At 40.3% G+C, this 16,392-nt stretch overlaps 1 protein-coding gene across 4 annotated transcripts in view; it reads left to right on the top strand.

Moving 5' to 3' along the window:
* DENND5B (DENN domain containing 5B) overlaps nucleotides 1-16,392 on the top strand; it is a 178,238-nt gene that overhangs the window by 74,211 nt on the left and 87,635 nt on the right. For 2 of the 4 annotated variants that reach the window (XM_059682492.1, XM_059682496.1), the window contains exons 2-3: nucleotides 4,090-4,155; nucleotides 7,663-7,772. The exons of 1 other annotated variant lie outside the window; for it this stretch is intronic. In XM_059682492.1, coding sequence (XP_059538475.1) covers nucleotides 4,090-4,155; nucleotides 7,663-7,772 — 176 coding nt within the window. The remainder of the gene's footprint in view (nucleotides 1-4,089; nucleotides 4,156-7,662; nucleotides 7,773-16,392) is intronic. One more of the 4 variants, XM_059682493.1, reaches the window with a different exon arrangement.

Here is a 16,392-nt window from a genome sequence, read left to right as displayed (position 1 = left end):
GGATAGACATACAAAGGAGAAGAGTTACCTCACCACCACATCCTCTCCCTTCCCCCTCAGCATGGACTTCACCGGCAGCATCCAGAGTTCTCCATCCCCCCCCCCCCCTCGCCTTTATCAAAGTGCTGGGGAAACATTTCACTCTGAATATTTTGTCCACCCCTTATTACGTGCGTGTGTGTGTGTGTGTGTGTGTGTGTGTGTGTGTGTGTGTGTGGTTTTGTATGTGTTTTAACTTCCCTTTTAGAGAGAAAAGGAGCAAAATGAAAAAGGGACAGGGCAGAAGAGATTAATTACCTTTTTAAACTTCCCATCTATTTTCCTTTTCTTTCTATCAGCAAACTTTTTAGAAAACATCTAGGCTTCTGTGGTATCCTTCAGGGACAGGCAGACAGGGAAATATCGTGCGACTTGACCTTTCTTTGTAGAGAAGCACGGTGGCAGAAGTCTGTGGTGGAGATGGCTAATGAGGGAGGAAACTCACTGGGGCCCTAGGGGTGAGAAGGCTCGGAGAGGAGGTAAGTGAAGAAATCTGTAACAGGGCCGCCTGGCTGAGAAGCAGCTCCAAGTTCACTCATCTCACAGATCCCTCTCTGCCTGCGGCCTCACGCACAGGCTATAGAAACCCTCAGCAGCGGCTAGGAGCTAGGAGCCGGGAGCTGGGGTCGGGTCCCACTCCCAGTGCCAGTTAGAGGAAGCATGGAGCCACCAAAAGGCCAGATCTCATGCTCCCAGCCACAGTGAGGAGAGGGGTATGCTCGGCATTCAAACGTCATTGCTTACAATTCTCTGTATCACTGGTCAGAGCAGATGGACCTGGAACGACTTTCATTATTATTATTTTTTCTTTTTTTCTGATGAAATCAGAAACAAGAGCTCTTTGAAGTAATTGGAACGAATGGTAATATTCCTAGTGATACCCTGAACACAGCCAGGAGTTTTCCCATTAACAGGGCCCAGTGGGTTTCAGATGAGAGCCTGTTCTGTTAGACCGGTTAGTGGGTTATTTTCCCTACTTTGTGTCTCATTTTTGTGAGAGTGATGCTTGCTTTTCCAAACAGGGAGATTTTTTAAAAAATATTTTTTAATTGATTTCAGAGAGAAAGGGAAAGGGAGAGAAATAAAAGCATCAATGAGAAGAGAGAATCATTGATTGGCTGCCTCCTGCACACCGCACATTGGGGATTGAGCCCGCAACCGGGGCATGTGCCCTTGACTGGAATCGAACCTGGGACCCTGCCGTCCACAGGCGGACGCTCTATCCACTATTAGTAAGCCAAACCAGCTGGGGCCAAATGGGGAGATTTTTGTGTCATGTTCTAATACTACTCCGCTCTCCTCTAACGAGTAGTCATTATTCCTGCAAACTAGAAAGAGGAAACACCTGTACTGTATATTTAATGAGTGCGGTGCTTCTTGAATTCTTTCATGCCAATACCAGTACCAGTTGTTTGCCTCCCAGAGGAGTGCAGAGTCCTGGAGGAGATGACTTTGTGTGCCTCAGGGCACCCTCAGCCAGGGACGTCACACGGGGGATGTGTGGGGCTGTTCCCAGGTCTGTCTGCTTTGGGCCTCTGTCCCTGATGGTGGAGGTCAGTTGACTGCCCCTAAGGATCCAAATAACCTCCTTGGTGACTTCAGGGTGCCTTTAGTCTTTCCTTTACTCCGCCAGTTCCGGAGCCCGTAGGCAGCTTCCCCCAGCCTTGAGGACCCTGCATTGTTGGACTCTTTAAAGGAGACTCTGACATCTCAGCAAAGATGACTAAAAGCTGTAGACATTTAGGTAACCCATAAAAACATCCAGAAGGTTTTTTTTCTTTGTTTTTTTTTTTTAATCTTAATGGTTGAAAGTATTATGTGTCCCCCCTCCCCCCATTGACCCCTTCCAGCCCGCCCCCCCCCCCCAGTTTTTTTAAACACGTTTTCATTGATTTTTTTTTTTTTTTTTAGAGAAAGGAAGGGAGAGGGATAAAGAGAGGAATATCGAGAGGAATATCGATGAGAGAGAAACATCATCGATCAGCTGCCCGGCATGTGCCCTGACTGGGAATCAACCAGTGAGTGGCCTCCTGGGTCACCGCTCAACCGCTGACCTCCATCAGCCTGGCGTCCAGAAGGGTTTTTTGTTTTGTTTTTGTTTTAATTTATTTTCCCTTTATTGATTAAGATATTACAAATGTATCCTTATCCCCCCAATGTCCTCTCATCCCCCCAATATTGCCCTCACACTCGTTAGCGCCGCTCAGTTATTGAGCTCTGGTGTGGATTCTTTCATAGCCTGGTCCTCACTCTAGTAAACTTTCCTCCTAAAGTTGTCACTTCTTCGTAGAAAGTGCTTATGAGGAGAGTTGATTAAAGTGGAATCTTGGTACAGAGCAAACTTCAGCTTATGCTTGCATAGTGATTTACAGAAGGTAGATTTCTTAAAATATCGAATATACTTATATGCTTCTGTCCTTACCTGAAAGGTTAGAATGTAATTTTTAAAACAGATGTGATTTTCAGAGCAGTCTTAGATTTACAGAAAAATGGAGATAGTACATATTTCCTACACCCCTCACCCCTCGTCCACACATGTAGTTTTCCCTATCATTAGCATCTTCTAGCAGTATGATACATGTGTTACAATTAATTAATCAATTTTGATACAGTATTAACTAAGGCCTGTACTCTGTTCAGATTTCCCTAGTGTTTACTTAGTGTCCTTTCTGTGTTGGAGGATCCCAGCTAATGTACCGCACTCAGTCAGTCGTCATGTCTCCGAGACTCCTCTTGGCTGTGACAGTTTCCCAGACTTGCCTTGTCTTTGATAATCATGACAGTTTTGACAAGTATTCATGAGGTAGATTGTAGATTTCTCCTCTTGGAATTTGATGTTTTTCTCCAGATTATACTGAGGCTGTAGGATCATATGATGAGACTATGTTTAGCCTTGTAAGAAGCTGCCAAACTGTCTTCCAAAGTGGCTGAGTACCATTTTGAATTTCCACCAGCAATTTATGAGAGTTCTGTCACTTGTATACTTGTCAGTGAGTCAGTTTTTTGGACTGCAGCCATTCTGATAGGTGTGTAGAGGTTGGGATATAATTTTTAACTTAGTCATACTATCATATTTTGTTATCTCAGACTATCCTACATAATAAAAGGGTAATATGCAAATTGTCCCCTGGACCAGGAGTTTGACCATTCGACCAGGGGGTGAGGGCGGCCCACCAACCTCCCGCGTCCCCTCCCCACGGCCGGCTCGGCCCCAATCTGGGTGTGCTGGCCGGACCCCTCCTGTGCACGAAATCATGCACCGGGCCTCTAGTCCTATATAATAAAAGGTTAATATGAAAATTGTCCCCTCAACCAGGAGTTCAACTGGGAATTTGACCAGGGGGCGGAGCCAGCTGGCCAACTGCCCGTGGCCCCTCTCCCCAGCCAGTTTCACCCCCGATTGGCCCCCCACACCCCGATCGGGGCCGGGGCCAGCCAGCCAACTGCCCACAGCCCCTCTCCCCCCACCCCGCCGGCCGGCCCAGCCTGATCACCCCAATCAGGGCAGGCTGGCTGGACCCCACCCATGTACAAATTCATGCACCGGGCTTGTAGTAGAAACATAAGCTTTCTCCTGATATTTCTCTTCAAATTACTATTAAGAAAAGAATGTGTGCTTTTCCCCATTTGAATAACAGTTATAGATGTTTAAATAGCATTTCACTTATTTCAATCTATAATAATAAAAGCGTAATATGCTAATTAGACCGGACGTCCTTCCGAACAAAGCCACAGCGGGCGGGGGCTGAGGCAGAGGCGGCAGAGGCGGCAGAGGCCCACGGCGGCAGTGGGTGGGGGCTGGGACCAAGGCCCTTGCACAAATTTCGTCATCGGGCCTCTAGTAAAATATAATTACCTATTCTCTTTCCTTTCTTATTACTAGCTTATAAGCTGCATACTATTAGTGTGAAGTTATATTCCATTGATGTTGATGTTTCATGTTGATTGCTTTTGTTTAATTTTTTTATTTTCATTTTCCATTCTTCACAGTCAAATTTTTTGCTTTTTTGTTTGTTCATAAAGCTTTTTTGTTTCTGTTACATTATGTAGTTTTGTACCAATGGCTAGAAGCAGATCGTCATGGCAGGAGCCAAGATGCTGCAAATACGACCTCAGGTAAAAATAAAAAGTTGAGGTGTTAGAAATCATTATTTTAATTCACCCAAGCGCATCGTAATTGTTTGTTTATTCAGTTTTGCTCAGGCAAAAAATAGGTATTGTTTTGTATTTCTATTCTTTCTTCTGCATCTTAATTTTTTTTTAAAGATTGCCTTTGCTTCAAACCTTGAAAAAAATTATTCATGAGCCTGTAAGCTCTCTTGGCAGATATGTCCTATTTTTTAGGGGGAAAAGCTTAATTGCAGCTAGGTTTAGGAGGAGATTACTTGAAATTAAGTCTTTATGTAGTTGTAGTGGGGGGTATTAATATTCGCACAAATTTACAATCCTTGTTCATTTCAGGATAATGTTTGAAGGTGGATTTTAAGTTAAGTCAAGGATGCTTACATATAATTTCTAGTTCCTGGGAATCCAAATTCTTAGACTGACTCATTTCTCCTGCCAAGTCCTAGTAATAGATTCTAAGTTAGAGGTTTATTGAAACCTGGGCTCAGAATGGGAAGATAAGGTTATTCCCCCATCTCACATCTCCAAAAGGCATCTCCAGGTTTGCTTCTCTGACTGGTACTAGTAGGAATAGCTGAACCCACTCATTTCTAAATCCTTAACAGTGTCACCAGAATTTCTCTGTAGTTGTTTATTCCCCTAATTTCCTTCAAAATAATATTTGCCAAGACAGCTGTTTATATAGCAATGATCTTTCCTATTGCCCCCACCCCCTTTTGGGCAATCTAATGAGAGGTGGTGGCGGCGGCGGTGGTGGTGGTGGTGGTGGTGGTGGTGGTGATGATGGCGATGATTCTGTTTTTCTTTTGTTAGATTTGGGTTTCTGTTTCATGAGTTTTTTGGGGTTTGTTTTTGTGAAATTTTTTCTCTCTGGAGGTGGTTTTCCTTCTCTCTCTTCTGGTGATTACTTGGGCCTCAAGAGGGTGTGGTGTTCCTTAGTGAGCAGAACAATTATATTGAAAATGGCACTGTCGTGACTTTTCTGATTTATCTTTTGTCCCATTAATAACTTCATATATGAATGAGGATAATGTTACTATTTTAACTGAACTCAGGCAGGAATCATTAAAAGGTAAGTGTTTCAAGGAGTTCTGTCCTGCGAATGTGCTGTTTCTTATGCCCCACAGTGTTTCATATTTTATTTACATTCACGGATAATAAAAACAAGCATTTTGGGAATTTGAGGGTGGGCGAAGGAGAGCGTTTCTTGGTGGCTGTTTATTTCTGAGGCTATCCTGTTGCTGTGTCAATAGCACAGTCAGCAGATAGACCTTTAGAACCAGGAGAAAGTGTCTGTTTTATTTTTTTCTCTGACTTGAGGTGAAGTAAAAAGTAACCTTTTTTTTTAAAATGAAGAAGTGACTAATCTAGAATATAATATTAGCTTAAAGATGGCATTCATCCTCCTGAAATAAACCATTCTGAGCCCTGACTCTTTTCTTCAGACACATTGACTCATGGACTATTTCCCGTGGACTTTTTGATGTTTACAGACCCTTAGAAGCATGGTGCAAAAATGGATAACTTGCCTTAGGGATGCCTTTGACCTTTGTCTTCTTGAAGTGAAAACTCTCTACTCCATCTCTTAAAAGATGGAAACATGGGGTAGGAAGATGAAGTGCTGGCCTAAATAAGTAAGAGGAACAAACCCAAAGGAAAATGATCATTAGCCAAGGGTTCAAATTAGAAACAGTAGGTTACTTGCAGCAAGTCTATTTAAATTATGTGCCTTTATTCAAAAAAGTTCTTGGATACTATATTGCAATCTCCAGGAAGATTTTAGAGCAAGCATGTCAAACTCAAAGGGTAACACGGGCCAAATAAACAAGGTTTAAGTTTATGTGGGCCGCAAAAAAAACAAAAGCTTCAATTTTCATAGAAACGTAGGTTTATTTTGATAGAGACATGCTGAATACAAAGGGCTGAAATAAATGAGTAGTCGTTAACATAAGATAATAGAACATTTTAATAAAAATTAATATTTTTTCTTGAACATTAACTTACCAGACACTGAATAACTGCACAAATTAATAAGCGTAACGCAAATAAACCTATTTTTCTTGTTCTCCAAAAGTAAAATATTTCCTGTAGCACACACCAAACAAGTCAGTCCAAGACTAATGACGTGGCCATCGGCTGCTAAAATTTCGCTGCTAGTATTAGTGGAGAGAAATGGTGGGCCTGCACATAAGACGTGTAAGGGAAATGAATGCAACACTATTATAGTAATCTAGTCATTAGCGAACATTGTAGTTTGTTATTAATAATTATGTATAACATTATTGTTATACATTATTTATAATTATGTATAAATTATTGTAAAAACTAAGTTACGAAATTTTTATTAAAACATTTCTTACATACCATTATATTGAATGGGCTGCAAAAATATTTGTTGTGGTGAGTTTGACATGTTTGTTTTAGAGTGTGCTTTTTCTCCTTCTGTGATCTGTTTTGCACTAAAAGGTGTTTTAATATTCATATCTTAATATTTTTATGAAAAATGGAAATGGAGTCTGACTACATGTCCAAGTGTGACTCATAAGTTGCTTTATGATATTTTTACTGGTACATATACTGGTAACTGGCATTTATCTTTTGATATAACAGCTCATGTTTTGCACTTAAAAAGTAAACTTTAAAAGTACAGAAAACACAGGAGAAAAAATAATGTTACTCCAAGGTCTTCTACTTTCTCAATCTCAACTTTTTGACATTGAGAATTAAAGATCCATCCACATTAAAATAGTTTATGAAACTAAGGCATTTGTAGGTAACAGGTCTCATGGGAGTTAATTTGATCGAAGAGCTGAGCTGACAGCTATTATTAAATTTTCTTATATATAACAATCAAAGACTAGTCTACTTTTCTTTACAGATTTTTGACAGGTGATGAATTTGGCTTAGAATAGATTGTTTCTTTTCAGAGTTTAGTGTATTTAGTGTGTTTTGTCTACTAAACTAGACAACTCAGTAATGATGTTTCTAATTCTGTTAATTCTTGTAAAAGCCTGGAGTTGCAGTCACGTTTACCAGAGAATTTTGTGGAAATTTAAGCCCATTGCCTTTTTTGAGTACTGTAGCATTGGGTCTGTCCATGTACAAAATTTCAGGATTGTAAGAGGTATGATCAGCTTAATTCAGGATGTTTCTTTAATGAATTAAATGTTTCCAAATAGATATTTTTATCACTACATATTGCAGTGAGGACAATAATTAGGTTACGGCAAGGATTATATCATATCTGACTTTTAGTATCAGTTGTCTAGCCAGGATTTTAAAATTCAGAATCTAAAGTCTTCAATGCAGACCTTTTATTACAGGTGGTTGGTTGTTGTTTTTTCATTTGTCCATTGAGAATTTTACGGTGCAGACTGTTAGAAGTAGAAATTGAATTAGATTTCAGCACCATCAGTCAGTATGGCTACAAAATAAAACTAAAGCTATGGCATGCTTTTGAGGAAATTCTAGATGTCAACTAATTGTTATTTGATATAGGTGAAAATTTTGACCAGAGTCCTTTGAGAAGAACATTCAAATCCAAGGTTCTGGCCCACTATCCTCAGAATATAGAGTGGAACCCTTTTGATCAAGATGCAGTGAATATGGTATGTATGTTTCTTTTCCTTTTTAGCCTTTTTATTTTACTGAGATGACAATAGTGACTATTTTGAATGTCTTACATTATTTTATGTATGTATGTATGTATGTATGTTAGTCCTCACTCAAGGATATTTTTCAATTTATCTTTTTTTTTTTTTTTTTTAGAGTGAGGGAAGGGAGGGGGAGAAACAGAGAGAGAGAAACATTGATGTAAGATGTCTTTCTCACATTGATTGGTTGTATCACGCCTGTGCCCTGACCACCGTCGGGGATTGAGCCTGCAACTGAGGTACATGCCCTTGACTGGAATTGAACCCGGGACCCGTCAGTCCAAGGGCTGGTGCTCTAACCACTGGGAAAAACCAGCGAGGGCATTATTTAATTCTTTAAATATACATTTTTATATGATAATATACTCATTTATAGATGTAAAAAATTAAACTCAGAGAGTTTCAGTAACTTGTCTAGGGTCACCATAGCAAATAATTATATGCAGCGGACCCTCCAAACCATTTTCTTTTCCTACTATTAAGCTGTGTTGTGAGTTTGTATTAACAAACACATAGATGGCTTTGATAAACAGTGAAAATACTTTGTTTTCCTGGAAAGAATCCTGATGGAAGGAATATGGTTACAGTTCTCATATTTCAGGGAATGTTGTATGATAGGCCTGTAATGTGCCATAGTCACAGAGTAAAGAGCGAAAGGCCCTTCAGTGCATCATTCAGACAGTAGGAATTTGTTTGTAAGGACTTTGAATGAATGTCGTGCATTACCAGTGGTGATTTTAAGTCCCTTTAGAGATTCTTGGGCCTAACTAAGTAGGTCATAGTTTGCAGATCATTTAGGAATCTGCAAATTAATGGGAAAATAGTAAAGAAAAGAGTGTCAAAATAAAGCAATGGAAAAATGGATAAGAATGTAAATAGATTATATCACTTGATCCCCTTAAGTTAGTAAGATATTTCAAAGTATAAATTATTTTGTGAGAAATTAGAATGGTGTCCAGAACTAGGGTCTTAACTACAATATAAACCCACAGTCATTTGGAATCAAATATCACACTGATGTGTGTGTGTGTGTGTGTGTGTGTGTGTGTGTGTGTGTTTTCTTTTAATCATTTGAATGGATTAAAAGTGAGATATCTGTGAAATTAGGGAGGGTCCTGCTTAGAAGCCTGGATAATATTTTAGACCCCCTTGTACTCTGTGATTATAAAAATCAGGGGGCCCCAAAGTGAGCAAATCAGAGATCAGGCATGACAGGCACTGAAATGATTAACGGTGGACTGAGACACTAATCAGTATGGGTTATTTTGTCTTTGTTTTTTTACTATTTTAAAGGTAGAGCCAAAAGACCCTGTTACTATAAGGGAAGGAAGTTAATGTTTAGTAGATGCCTGCTAGACACTTCATGTATGTGACTTTCACATACATGCTTGCATGTACCCAGTGAGGACCCTAACTCATATTTTGCAGAGGTTTAGTTACTTGTCCAAAGTTATGCAGGGAGTCTCAGAGGTTAAATCCAGATCATTTTTCCCTCCAGCTCACTCCCCACCCCCCCATGCTGTCTCCCCCAAAGAAAAACTATGCAACTTAGTTTTGACCTGCACTAAGATGATATGGGTCACATTGGACCTTTGTGGTATTTCTATATCACAGTGAACCCATTCCAGTCTGGGGCTTGCACCAAGCAGGGAGTTAACGTGGTAATTTTCTAAGGACAGATGCCTAAGCCTCCTGGCACTTTAAGTCTTCACAGAATCCAGTGCAGTTATTTCTCTAAACTGTCACCCAATACCAAAATAACCAGAGATGCCATTTTACTGGAAGTTAATAATGCGGAGCCCAGCCTCCTGTTTGGTGAAGACAAAACTATAGATACAAAGTAGAACACAATTGTTGTATTTATGGGAGTTGGAGAATTACAGACAAGTTTCTGACTAAAATAGCCAACAAGCAGCAGTGACAAAAAAATAATTTATCAGCTGCTTATGTCAGCAAATTAATGGGAAAATAGTAAAGAAAAGAGTGTCAAAATAAAGCAATGGGAAAATGGACAAGAATGTAAAAGGATTATAACACTTGATCCGCTTAAATTAGTAAGATATTTCAAAGTATAAATTACTCTGTGAGAAATTAGAATGGTGTCCAGAACTAGGGTCTTAACTACAATATAAACCTACAGTCATTTGGAACCACTCAAGGATATTTTTCAATTTATTTTATTGGAACCAAATATCACACTGATGTGTGTGTGTGTGTGTGTGTGTGTGTGTGTGTGTGTGTGTGTTTTCTTTTAGTCATTTGAATGGCTTTTGCTTCTATCTGCAAAAAATGAATTTTAAATTAATTATTCATTTCCTTGCTCTGTCTTTGCTCTTTTCCTCTCTCCTTGCCTCTGAGGTTATTTTGTGTAAGCAGCAAGTTTCCCTCTGAAGAATAAACACATATGTGTGTATTTTGATGGTTAAGCACCACACAGCATTTTGTTCATTGCTGCAAATCTAAAGGGATTTGCTGGCACTCCTTGAAAATCTCTGAAAAGCATCCCATTAAACTAGTCTGCATTTGGGTCATAGATTTACTGCCCTTAATTTCCTCTTTGATTTATTAGTAAGTGCATTTGTATGAAGCTATAATTTATTCCCACCAAAAGGTATAAAGCTTTGTTCTGTTTGTAAGATTTATCTTTATTGTTGAAAGTATTACAGATGTTTTCCCTCCCCGCTCCCCCCCCCCCATTGACCCCTTCCACACCGCTCCTCCCACCTCCAGGCCTCCCTCCCTCCCAGACACACACACTATTGTCTGTGTCTAGAGCTTTGTTCTTGCCTTTAGCAAAATCCCACTCCAAGGAGTGAGTCACCGCCTTCTGTAGTATCAGTCATTCCTCAAACAAGCAACAGTGGTGCTTTGAAATAAGGTTAATTTCACACAGAAATTAAGTACCCCAAAGCAGTGAACTTCGTTAAATAAAAAAATTCCACGTGTATGAGTGCAATGCAAATATAATAGAAAATAGATATCAGTGACAGGTGAAATTGTTTCTGAATTAATTGCTTTTTATATATCTTTTGGTTGCTAATTCAGAAATTTTTATGGGGGCGGCGGGGAATGGAAGTATCATAAAACAGAGAACAGTACAACAATCGTATACGCACCACCCAGAACGAGCTCATGTCAACACTGACAATTTGCTTCAGGCCCGCACCTTTCCTCCTAAAGCAAAGCATTGCGAAAAGAGTTGAAGTTTTCCTGACTGTCCCCCCATTCAGACGAGATCGGGCGCGTTCAGGGTGGTATGGCCGTAGACATGTCCCCCCATTCAGATCTCTCTCAGTCCTCTGTATGGGCACCCAGGTTGTTTATGCAGCGTTCTAGGAGATAGATCTTATCCTGGAGAATGTGTGGCTCAGTTGGTTGAGAGTAGTCCTGTGCACCAAAAGGTCGCTGGTTCAGTTCCCAGTCGGGACACAAGCCCAGATTGTGGACTCAATCCCTGGTAAGAGTGGGTGCAGGAGGCAGCCACTCCATGTTTCTCTCTCACATTGATTTCTTTACCTGTCCCTCTCTCTCTCTTTCCCTCTCCCTCTCTCTCTCTTTCCCTCTCTCTCGCCTTCCTCTCCCTTTTTCTCTTTTTCTCTCCCTATCTCTCTTTCTTCCTCTCACTCTAAAACCAATAAAAACATACTTTAAAAAATGTAGTGAATCTGGGAATTGTTAGGAAGAAAATATGGTCAATACCTTTGAAGCAAGTTATATGAAGTATAAAGATTCTGTTTTGTATATCCTAAATGAAACATCTGATGTGTGATATTTCCGGCAATAAAAGTGTAACAACTATTATAAAGCTCTAAGTTTACAATCTGTAAAGCTCTAAATTTACAATATATTATTTACTTTAATAACGAAGAAGGGTGGAATGGAATGATGAGCAAAGAGTAAAGGATTGGCTGGAAAAAAAACCTATTCAGATGCCTATCTTACAAGATCCAAAAAGAAAAGGGCACTATATATGCTTTACAGACTCAGCAAGAATTTGAAATGGATAACCCTTAGTTACATTAATAGGTTTGACATTCAAATGAAAGTAAGCACTCATTTTAACCCAAGTTTAAGCTTGTGTCTCACAGTAAACTCATAAGAATGGGATTCTAATCCAGTCATTACTGGGGTAGCCCACTCGTTTTCTTAAACATCACAGCAATACTATCACACTGGCATCTCAAACTCAGCACATCCAAACTGAATTCACAATCTTCCCACCAACCTTGGTCAGTCCAACCTTCTCCCTAGTTACTTAAGTCAGAAATCTAGTATCATCCTTAAAAGCTCTCATTTTTTCACCCTCCCTCCTAGGCAGTTAGTTATGTATCTACCTCTCTCTGTTTCTAGACACCCACCATAGTCCAAATCTCCAAGCTCTCTTACCTGGACTCCTGCTCCTGTCCTTTCCGTTCCTCACACTGTAGCTTCCGCCTAAGCTGTTGGTCCTCTCGAAGGCTCTTCTTCACGTAGTAAATTCTTATTGACCCCTCAGACTTCAACTTAAATGTGATTTCCTCAAAAAAGCCATTTTAGACCACCTTCCACCACCTTCCCAACATTCAGTCAGGTTCCCTTAGCACCTTGTACCTTTTGTAGCACTTATCCCAACTGCAGTTAATTATTATGTAGTTAGTTTTCAACTTTATGTCTCCTGCTATAACTCTGCATCTCACCACTAGGCCAGGAACACTTTCATTCATTGCTATGTCCCTCACTTTGCACATAGTAGGGATTCACATCACTGAGTAAATGAAGGAAAGTTTACTTGCTTACAATACTTCCCTTCCCCATCCTTGTCTATTCAGATGTCATCTCTAGTGCAAAACCGTCCCTTAAGCCGTAGTTAGGTGTTCTCTCTTCTCTATTTCTATAAATCGTGAACATACTCCATAGCAGCACTGATCACATCATTTTGTAACTGTTGGTTTACACTGTGCCTGTTTTTCCTGTTAGACTGTGAGCTCCCTGAGGTAGGAATTATTTTTATACTTGTCTTTCAGTTATTAAGGTCTAATGCAATACATGTTATAAAATAATATTAAAGGAGGAAAGTAGGAAGCAAAGCAAACTGACCAACTCTTTCAGAGTTTTCTGAGTAATTTCTCTTTTATTTGGGTAATAAGAGAGAGGGCATAGGAATCATAGAATGATGGAAAAGAGAAAGAGGAATTACTCAAATTCTAGCCAAACTTCCTAAAGAGTCCAGAGGGACAATAAGGACATTTGGTCAATCAAACCAGGAGATGTACACAACATTGTGAGCCCATTTTTGCTAAATTAATTTTGATTTCCAGTGGCAATCTGGGCAATAGTTGTTTTATTATGCGAGAGTGGTATGGGGCAGGGGGTATTGTTAGTATATATCAATATTAGGGAGTAACAAGAGATTGTTGAATGCCATAGTGAGTATCTTGATTTCTATCTCAGATTTTCTGAAACATGTACCTGATGTCCTGGCTGGATAGTTCAGTTGATTAGAGTCCCGATGCATTAAGGTTGTAGGTTCCATCCCCGGTCAGGGCAGGTATAGGAATCAGCCAATGAATGCTTAAATAAGTGGAATAATGACTTATTCAATCTCTCTCTCTCTCTCTCTCTCTCTCTCTCTCTCTCTCTCATCAATAAATAAGTTAAAAATTTCAATAAAGAAACCTGACAATTCATATAATAATTCTTACTTAAAAAATATTTTGTTTATTGATTTCAGAGAGGAAGGGAGAGGGAGAGAGAGATAGAAACATCAATGATGAGAGTCATTGATCGGCTAGCTCCTCCCCCCACCCCCCCAGTTTCCCACTGGGGATCAAGCCCGCAACCCAGGCATGTGCCCTGACTGGGAATGGAACCATGACCTCCTGGTTCATAGGTCGACACTCAACCACTGACCCACGCCGGCCGGGCAACAATTCTTACTTTTAAAAATGAAAAAGCAATAGCATTTTCTAGTTCATGGTTCTCAGATTAGAAATATAATTCTTACTTTTTTTTTGTAGGAAGAGAATTTAAGAATTCTTAACATCTGTTATATGTAGCATAAGAAAGTCATTCTTTACTTTGAGCACAACTTCTGGCAAGCTTTCTCTATAAATGTTTGACTGTCTGCTCAAGAAAGCTACAAACCCTTAAGGGAATATTTGGCAGTTGTTCAAGAACAGTTCAAGCTGTAATTTTGTGGTTTCTGGTGTCAGGAAAGCCTATTGATTAAATTAAATCTTGACGTTGACTTTAGAGGTCACTATGTTTCTTTATGGCCTACTTGAGGTAAAAAGATAACTACAGACTGAATCAGGAGATGAAGTCGGTCTGGTCCTGTTCTCCCCAGCTATTGTCTTTGTTTGTTTTCTTGTTCATTAATTTATTTTTCTTATTCATTCAACAAATGTGCCATGCATTATGCTAAACAAGCTTGAGTTTAGCCTGGGCCTAGAGTGATTCAAATTATTCTTCCTACAATCTTTAAAAAAAAAAATATGTGTGTGTATGTATGTATATATATATTTATTTTATTGATTTCAGAGAGAAAGAGAGAGGGAGAGAGAGATGGTCGTGCAGAAGCAGCCATAGAGAGTGCTGGACTGGATAAATGTGATGGTGTTCCAGTAACATTTTACTTACAGGCCAAAAGGCTGTAGCTTGTTGATTTAAAACAGGATTATTATTTTGCTTATAAATCAACAGTTTAGATAGGGTTTGGCAGGGTTGCCCTTCTCAAAGTCTCTCTTTTTTTTTTTTTTTACAGAGAGGAAGGGAGAGATAGAGAGTTAGAAACATCGATGAGAGAGAAACACCGATCAGCTGCCTCCTGCACATCTCCTACTGGGGATGTGCCCGCAACCCAGGTACATGCCCTTGACCGGAATCGAACCTGGGACCTTTCAGTCTGCAGGCCGACGCTCTATCCACTGAGCCAAACCGGTTTCGGCCCTTCTCAAAGTCTTACCCATTCCTTTATCTTGTCAACAGCTGCTTTCACACTACAGTGGTAGAGTCATTGTAACAAAGTCCATGTGGCCTGAAGACCCTAAAATATTCATCTGAATCTTTACAAAAAACGTCGGTGGGTCCTTGATGTTGGCACTCTCAACGGCCCACCCAGACTTGCTGGGAGAGTGGCAAGGTTCTGGAAGAGCATGTGGAACTAGAAAAAATTGAGAGCCGTTTTTAGAAATACAATCTGCTACAGGGACAAACCATGTGGATACCTAGGGGAAGATGATTGCAGCCAGAGGGAATAGCAAATTTTGGCAAAAGCAGGCTGGGTGTGTCACAGAACAGCAATCTGGCTAGTGTTGCTGGAGCAGAGTAGGTGAGCTAGAGAGCAGTGGGAGATGAAGGCAGAGAAGTTGTTGGGGCCAAGTCATGTGGGGCAGGATTGCAGTTTTTAGCGAGATGAGAGGCCATTGCAGGGTTTTGAGAAGTGTGACAAAATGTAACATTTTTAAGGATCACTTTAGCTACATATGGGGACTAGATTATGGGGGACAAAGGCAAAAGCAGGAGACAGGTTAGCAGAATGTTAAATAGTCACCAGGCAAGAGAAGATGTGACTTAGAGTAGTAAGAGTGAAGATAGAACGAGCTAGTTCGTTTCTGAATATATTTTTGAAGGTAGCATTAGTGGTCTTTGTTGATGGACTGGATAATGGTGTGAGCGAGAGAGAAGACAGAGATGACCCCAAGGTTCTGAGGCGTTCTTGCCACCTCCTTGGGACCCCTTTGAAAACCGCTGCCTTTCCGCGCAGGAAGGTTGATGAGCCCAGAGGCACATCTAATTCTGTCCCCTCCTGCTATAAACCTTCAGAGGCTTCCGTTGCCCTCTCCAGACTTCTAATGTGACTCACCAAAGCCCTTCATGGCCCAGCCCCTAATTATTTCTCCTGCGTCCTCTCTCCCCTCCCCTCACCTTGCATCCTGTTCCCCACCCACAATGACTTTCAGTTCCTCAGACTTCTGTCTTCTGTCTTCTGAGCTTTTGCATCTGTTGTCCTTTCTGCCTCCTTATCTCACTAACACCTGTACTTATGCTTAGGTTTCTGCCTAGTTTTTCTTCTTCTCCTCCCCCTCCCCCTCCTCTCCCCCCCCCTTTCTCCTCTTCCTCCTCCTTCTTCTTCCTTTTTCTTCTTTCTTCCTCCTCTACCCCTTTTCTCATTTATGTCCTGCTGCTGCTTTTTTTTTTTCATAACAGCCTGTGTTGACCCTGTTATAGTACTTCTCATACTTTATTGTTTATGTTTTTTTTTTAATCATCTGTCATTCTTACTGGACTAGAAGCTCCACAGGAGCAGGTACTGACTTGTGTCTGTCTCTCTCACCACCCTGTCACCATCGAGGGCCTCGCTCATAAAGGCAGTTAGCAAGTGTTTGTTGACAGTTTGACCAAAGTACAGGTAACTTTTCAGGCAAATTGTGTTTTCTTGGTAATGTGGGGATGGATTTGGGGGAACTTCTCACTTTTACCCACATCAGTGATCAAGCCTGAAAAAAGGAAAGAAAAATATAATGTAAAAATGTATGATAAAATTATTTCTATGCAGAAAGCATATTGGAATATAAAAGTAAAAAGGAATATATAA

Source organism: Myotis daubentonii, chromosome 2 (genome assembly GCF_963259705.1).
Source record: "Myotis daubentonii chromosome 2, mMyoDau2.1, whole genome shotgun sequence".
Taxonomy (NCBI): Eukaryota; Metazoa; Chordata; class Mammalia; order Chiroptera; family Vespertilionidae; genus Myotis; species Myotis daubentonii.
Note: the sequence above shows the minus strand (reverse complement) of the source record. Positions and strands in the feature narration are given on the sequence as shown.